Consider the following 7,500-nt stretch of genomic DNA (forward strand, 5'->3'; position numbering starts at 1 on the left):
GTAAGAGTGTAGTGGAGGTGAAGAGAGTTTCTGATAGGGTGATGAACGTGAAGCTGGAAGTTGAAGGAGTGATGATAAACAACTCCACAAGTGGGTTGTGAGATGGAGAAGAAGGAAAAATTCTGGAGTTGGATGAAGTGGTAGAAGGTGAACCTAGGAAAGAACGATTGGTGATTGGGGCAGACTTTAATGGGCATGTAGGTGAAGGGAACAGAGGTGATGAGGAGGTGATGGGTAGGTATGGTTTTAAGGAGAGGAATGTGGAAGGGCAGATGGTGGTAGATTTTGCTAAAAGGATGGAAATGGCAGTGGTGAACACTTATTTTAAGAAGAAGGAGGATCATAGGGTGACGTATAAGAGTGGAGGAAGGTGCACACAGGTGGACTATGTTCTATTTAGGATATGCAACCTGAAGGAGATTGGAGACTGTAAGGTGTTGGCGGGGGACAGTGTAGCTAGACAGCATCGGATGGTGGTCTGTAGGATGGTTTTGGAGGCGAAGAAGAAGAGGAGAAGAGTGAGGACTGAAAGAAGAATAAGATGGTGGAAACTGAAGGAGGAAGAGTGTAGTGTGAGGTTCAGGGAAGAGGTCAGACAGGAGCTCGGTGGTGGTGAAGAGGTGCCGGATGATTGGGCAACTACTGCAGGAGTGATGAGGGAGGCAGCTAGAAAAGTACTTGGTGTGACATCTGGAAATAGAAAGAAAGATAAAGAGACGTGGTGGTGGAATGAGGAAGTGCAGGAGAGCAGAAGGAGAAAGAGGTTGGAGAAACAGAATTGGGATCGACAGAGTGATGAGAAAAGTAGGCAGGAGAACAAGGAGATGCAGCAGCAGGTGAAGAGGGATGTGGTGAAAGCCAAGGAAAAGGCATATGACGAGCTGTAGGAGAAGTTGTACACTAAGGAAGGAGAAAAGGACTTGTACCGATTTGGCAGTTTGACAGATTGACTAGTGAGGAGAGTGTGTTGAGAAGATTGATAGAGTATTTTGAGCAGCTGATGAACAAGGAAAATGAAAGAGAGAGAGAAGGTTGGATGGTGTGGAGATGTGAAGCAGGAAGTGGATAGGATTAGTAAGGAGGAAGTGAGAGCAGTGAATAAGAGGATGAAGAGTGGAAAGTCGGTTAGACCAGATGACATACCAGTAGAAGCGTAGAGATTAATGACAGACTGGTTCAAGGTGGAGGTGGAACTGCATTAAGGATTGGCTCTGAGCTCTTCCCTGTTTGCAGTGGTGAAGGACAGGTTGAAGGACGTGGTCAGACAGGAGTATCCATGGACTATGATGTTTCCGGATGATTGTGTCAGGAGTGATTTGTGATAGAAGAGTATCAGTGAGAGTGAAAGGGAAAGTTTATAGGACTGTGGTGAGACCTGAGATGTTGTATGGTTTAGAGACAGTGGCATTGAGTAAAAGACAGGAGGTGGAGCTGGAGATGTTGAGATGTTTGTTGGGAGTGACGACGATGGACAGGATTAGAAATGAGTTTATTAGAGGGACAGTGCATGTAGGACGTTTTGGAGACAAGGTGAGGAAGGTGTGATTGAGATGGTTTGGACATGTGCAGAGGAGGGACATGGGGTATATCAGTAGGAGAACACTGAGGATGGAGACACCAGGAAGGAGGAAAAGAGGAAGACCAAGAAGGAGGTTTATGGATGTGGTGAAAGAAGACATGCAGGTAGTTGGTTTGAAAGAGGCAGATGTAGAGGACAGGGGGGGTTCAAGGTGTCGTTACAAACGCCGACTGACGTTTTGCGCATGCGCAGATTAGACAGCTTTGAGTCCTGAAATTCTCTCACATAGCCTCTGGGTGGCGCTGATTTTCATCTGACGTCATCGGAAATGAAAACAGGCCACGGGGCAGATGTGGGCAAGAAGACACAAACTTATATAATTCTACACGAGGCTCTTTTAGTTCCATTTCTCAGTGTTCAGCAGTCCTCTGGATCTTCTCCAGATCTCTGAGGATGGTGGAACCAAGCGGGAGATACCAGCAGGTGAGTAACGCCTTTGTCTCTCCGCGGCGCTGAGTAAACTAATCCGGTCTGTAGGAAGCGGTGTGGCAGCGTGGAGAAACCTGGGTGCTGCTGAAGTCCTGAACACTCCAACTCGGGGTCTGGATGTGAGATTAGTAAAACAAAGGTTCACCGGGACACTGGCCCTGATCCCGGGCGGTGACGGGAGAGTTTCCATCAGGCGCTCCCACGCTCAGTGCCACCTTAAATCTCATTGTTTTTTCCCTGTGGGTCCGTTTAAACATTTACATCCGAATAACGCTGTATTCATCTCCATCAAACATACTTCAGCTCTGATCTGAGCTTAATGTCCCATAAACACACCGGTATATGTAAGAGTTCAGCCTGATACGTGTTGATTCTTCTGTATGTTTGGAGTAAACATTAATAACAAACGGAAGTAGTTTAATACGGATTTTTGGTTCCACCTTAAAAGCTGCAGCAGTTCTGCTCTGTTGCCAGCAGATGGCACTGTTTATCGAAATCTAATCACTTCCACACAAATAACTATAAACCAAGTGTCGTGCGCGCGCTCTTCCACAGAGATGTGTGACGGAACCGGTTCTGATCCAGACTCAGTAACTAAATTCAAAATCCATGTTTTTTTTTATAATTATCTCGTTTTCGACTGTTAGTGAACTGATTGATTTGAGGATATGCTCCGAGTTTCCACCAGGGGACGACAAAGAGCAACAAACAACTTTATTAACAAACTAAAATCAGTTTGTTTGTTTGTTTGTTTATAAACACAGAAAATGTAACTGCACTGTCAGTCACTCAGCGCCGGGAGGAGAATAACATCAGCACAATATAACCAAAACTAATAAATTACAGAAATCAACACATTTATAAAACAGCGAACAGAAAAATAATAATTCGGGATGTTCATTATTTTCTAATTGTTTTAAGTTGTTTAATAAGTAAAACCTTATAAAATAAGAATAAAGCAGTGTATGAATAAAATATTTTACTATTATCAAGAAATTTTTCCAGAAGATCAAATGCGCGTGCGTGCGTGCGTGCGTGCGCGTGCGTGTGTGTGTGCGTGATGGAACGACAGGAAGTCACATGATGTGACTGCAGACTGAAGAACTGTTTCAGTAGACTTCTTTCCATCACTGTTACATCACACTTCTCCGTTGGGTGTAAATTTGTTCTTTCCCCCGGATGTGTTTATCAGAATTCCTGTCAAAGTCTGAGTCTAATCTAAATCAGATAACAGTGTGTAAATAAAATCTACTGGGGAAAAACAATTCTGAGTTACAGATACACTAATAATAATAATAATAATAATAATAATAATAATAATTAGGCGATTCCGCTGAACGTCAGCTTTATTTACACGAACTCTTTATTGTGAATAAAAACTCGGCTTTTTTCATCTGAAATCATTTCATCTCACGTGATCAAATAAACGTCACAAAAAAACTCATCCGAAAGACGAGATTTTAATAAAAGCCGAATGTGTTTTTCTCTCATCAGTTACCCAATGAGGAAGAAGCAGAGGAGGGGCCTCATGTGAGCGCTGAAGCTCCGCCCCCTTACAGCAGCATCACAGCCAACAGCGCAGGTACGCGTCGTCTCCCAATTCTCCCAATTTATTCCAGAAATCGTGTAGAATGTCCAGTAGAGCAAAGTTTATTTAATCTTCTACAATTTGAGTGGAAAATAGAATTCTAGTGGTATTGATTGGAGTCTTTGACACGTCTTTCCTTTCCTGTAAATCAGATTTGTATTATTACTGATGTTTCTGCTGTAGTTTTTTCAACTTATTTGACGTTTTTTAAATTGTAATAATTTGACATTAAAACATTTACCGTATGTTCGGTCGTTATATCGTTTTAATTCCGAGGTTTTTTGTGGTTTTTTTTTTTTTTTTTTAAGTTTATTTCGATTATAAAGAAGAAGCTGCATTTCCCAAACCTCCATCTTACAACGTGGCCACGTCGCTGCCGTCGTACGACGAGGCCGAGAGGAGCAAAGGGGAGACGTTTGTTCCGCTTGTGTCAGGACGTGTGAGTATCTCGCATCGCTGTAACGTGTAACCAGGACGACAGCTGCGTGATACGACGCAAACGGTGTCACAATTCCAGTCTTTATATCTGGCCAAGGTGACACCAAGGTCAATAATGTGAGATAGATCTTATGTAACAGCTTCCTGGTCAGAATATTCTGAGGATGTTTTCAGTGACGACTCCCCCCTACACCCCCCCCCCCCCCGTCTCCCTCCCCAGGTTTAGTTTCTAAATCCATCTGTAATTTCTGATGCTTTCTGCAGGATGAGGACTTTGTGGCCAGAGACGACTTTGAGGATGCAGACCAGCTGCGAATCGGCAACGACGGCATTTTCATGCTGACTTTCTTCAGTAAGTGTTCTGTGAGCATCAGTGCTCTTCATCCACACGCTCCAGACACGCTCCAGACACGCTCCAGACACGCTCCAGACACGCTCCAGACACGCTCCAGACACGCTCCAGACACGTCCTGCGATCCACTGGAGTCCAATCCGGAGTGAAATGTGCTGCAGTTCTGAGATTAGACTCGGGTCATAATAAAGAGGAATAAACGCTGGTGAAACTGCTGCTGGGAACTCAGTGGTTACAACATTGGACTCTGGATAGGAAGGTCACAAGTTCAAATCCCAGCACCACCAACTTTCCACTTCAGGGTCCTTAAACACGGCCCTCAGGTGTGAGTTGCGACAAAATAATGTAGAGGAACAGTTCAATAATCCTGCAGGTGAATTCAGATAAATATGAGAAAACATAATTTCCCCTCGTCCACATTCGACCATGTGATTAGAGTCATGTGACTCGTTCAGCTCCATATAAACAGCTTTATAGTCTTGCCTCATCTCATCTCAGCCGAGACTCCAAGTCTTTGTGTTGTGTTTACATCTGATCACATGCACATTATCAACTTGTGCTGTTAATATCATGAACAGCAGCTACGCTAATTCCTCTCCACTGCTTCTCTTTCTCTCCCCATCCCGAGGCTTCCTGAGGTTTGGCCAGCTCCAGTCACGTCCCACCTCGTGAAGATTATGGACCTATGGATGATCATGGAGAAGTAGATGCCGAGTGTTTAAAGGCCCTGGCATGGAGAAGCTGATGCTGGATCTATGATGATCACAAATTGTTCTGTATTGTTGAAAGATTTATGACCAAACTTTTGATGTCACCCATATGAGGATGGGTTCCCCTTTGAGTCTGGTTCCTCTCAAGGTTTCTTCCTCATATCATCTAAGGGAGTTTTTCCTTGCCACTGTCGCCACGGCTGCTCATCAGGGACAAACGCACACCATTCACCTTCACTGTTGTTTTCTGTAAAGCTGCTTTGAGACAATGTCTGTTGTGAAAAGCGCTATACAAATAAACTTGACTTGACTTGACTTGTTTAAAGTCCTGATTCAGAGACAATAAAAGTCAAAAAACGTCTGACTGAAACGGTGGTGAAGGGTCTTCGTTTTTTTCCTCAGGAGCAGCGACGTGAAAATGTTCTCAGACGTTACGGTGTGATTTCTGAGGAGGCTTTTAGGAGGACGGTGTAGACGAGAACATTCTAAAGCGTAGACGACGTTTTCACAATGAAAGTGAATGCGTGCAGAACATGCGTCATTTACCGATCAGATAATGATCAGATAATGTACAATCCCCGACTGTACACCGTGTGAGCAATACAATTGTGTGTCTACTCATCCGAGTGGAAGTGGTTCTTCTTCAAACTATTACACAATGTCATAGACTTTAGATGCAGGAGCATGAGATTTTTCCTTCACTTGAACTAGAAGATCCAAACCTGCTCCAGCATGATGATGCCCCTGTGCACAAAGCACAGCTCCATGAAGATCTGCTTTCCATGGGTTAAATGATGTGGAAGATCTCCTGCTATAGAACTCCAACACTAGTGAGATGAACAAAGTGGAATGAGAGAGAAGAAAAAGCTCATTCTGTAGCAGGACATTTTAAACGGAATATTTGCTGATGTTTGAGTTTTGTAGATCAGTCTGGAGATCTGTAGGATTTATTGATGAATCCAGCCAAAGATTCCACTGTTTTATTTGATGTAACTGTGATGTTCTTAATTGAGTTCAGTAGGTAATTAAGATGAACTTGATCTCCACTCATTGTGGACGTTTATGTTTGTATAAACATGCTGATGTTTTCAGGCTGTACAGATGTTTCTGGGTGTGTATAAGTTCTACTGGTGCTTCAGGTTTGTTTGTATTCCTCAGTGGCGTTTCTCTTCAACTGGATCGGTTTCTTCCTGTCCTTCTGCCTGACCACCTCGGCGGCGGGTCGTTACGGCGCCATCTCCGGGTTCGGTTTGTCCCTGATTAAGTGGATCCTGATTGTGAGAGTACGTCTTCATCACTCTTCATCCTCTTATTCACCTGCTGGAGCTCGTAGTAAATGTTCCTTCTGATTTGTGTGTTGGATTCAGTTCTCCACGTATTTCCCAGGATACTTTGACGGTCAGTACTGGTTGTGGTGGGTGTTCCTGGTGCTGGGTGAGTTCTCACACCTCCTCATATTTTGTGGTTTGATGTGGCGTGATTTGTTAACATCACGTGTTTTTTTTTTCTTATTGTGTTCCTTTTATTGATTTGTTGGTCATGTGACAGTGTTTGGCGCACAGCTCAACTCTGATTGGTCAGATTGTAATACTAGCTGAAAGGTTTATTATTAAGGTGCTCAGCCTGATATAGTTTCCATAGTAACAGCTCTGTTCTAAACACGTTATACAGACACATGAACGTTTGTTTGCTGAATTAAACACAACGGGACATGATGTAATAAAATCATTAATTACACCAGTCATTATTTTCACGTGTTCCAGGTTTTCTGCTTTTCCTCCGAGGTTTTATCAACTACGCCAAGATCCGCAAAATGGCCGACTCCTTCTCCACTCTCCCACGCACCAGAGTCCTCTTCATCTATTAAAGCGTCTGTATGCAGTGTTCACGTTTTTCCCGCAGCAGCTTGTTGGAGACGTTTCCTGCGCTTCTGGGGCTTCCCTGGAGCCGAGAGAGCAGCACGTATTTACACCTTAGAGAAATACTTCATACTTTAGATCCTGTGTGTGTGTGTGTGTGTGTGTGTGTGTGATTTTTAGGATGATGGAAAAGGAGTGAAAATGTTTTTTTTTTTGAACTCCCACTTTAAATTGAATTCCACGTGACGGACGGCGTGATTTTGTTCTGTTTGTAGATGTAAACGTGTGAATGTGTGGTATGTGTAAATGTGGAGAAATCATTAGTGATTTAAAGGTTAAGCGCTTTTTTTTGGGGTTTATTTTGGATTTGTAATTGAATTCTATGTGATAATCCGCTCTGTAGAAACTGCATGCATTGTGTCCTGGCAGCCCACAGGGGGCAGTCTCGGTTTACTTTTCCTATAGTTTTTATTTAATCCTTTTTCTTTTTTTCTTCTCTGTAATGACGTTGGACACAGAAGCAGCCAGTCCCTGCTGTTCACCAT

The 7,500-nt window shown here is 43.4% G+C and overlaps 1 protein-coding gene across 1 annotated transcript in view; it reads left to right on the forward strand.

Annotated features, from left to right (window-relative positions):
• Positions 1–1,798: 1,798 nt before the first annotated feature.
• The window catches only part of LOC310723055 (NEDD4 family-interacting protein 1-like), a 6,003-nt gene continuing 301 nt past the window's right edge, over positions 1,799–7,500 (forward strand). Inside the window, exons 1-7 of the mRNA XM_083570877.1 lie at positions 1,799–2,002; positions 3,503–3,590; positions 3,905–4,035; positions 4,299–4,386; positions 6,255–6,379; positions 6,464–6,530; positions 6,860–7,500. The exon at positions 6,860–7,500 is cut by the window's right edge and continues 301 nt beyond it. Coding sequence (XP_083427003.1) covers positions 1,973–2,002; positions 3,503–3,590; positions 3,905–4,035; positions 4,299–4,386; positions 6,255–6,379; positions 6,464–6,530; positions 6,860–6,963 — 633 coding nt within the window. The 5' untranslated portion in view covers positions 1,799–1,972 and the 3' untranslated portion in view covers positions 6,964–7,500. The remainder of the gene's footprint in view (positions 2,003–3,502; positions 3,591–3,904; positions 4,036–4,298; positions 4,387–6,254; positions 6,380–6,463; positions 6,531–6,859) is intronic.

The sequence above is a fragment of the Silurus aristotelis genome, assembly GCF_946808225.1.
Source record: "Silurus aristotelis genome assembly, contig: scaffold_238, whole genome shotgun sequence".
NCBI lineage: Eukaryota > Metazoa > Chordata > Actinopteri > Siluriformes > Siluridae > Silurus > Silurus aristotelis.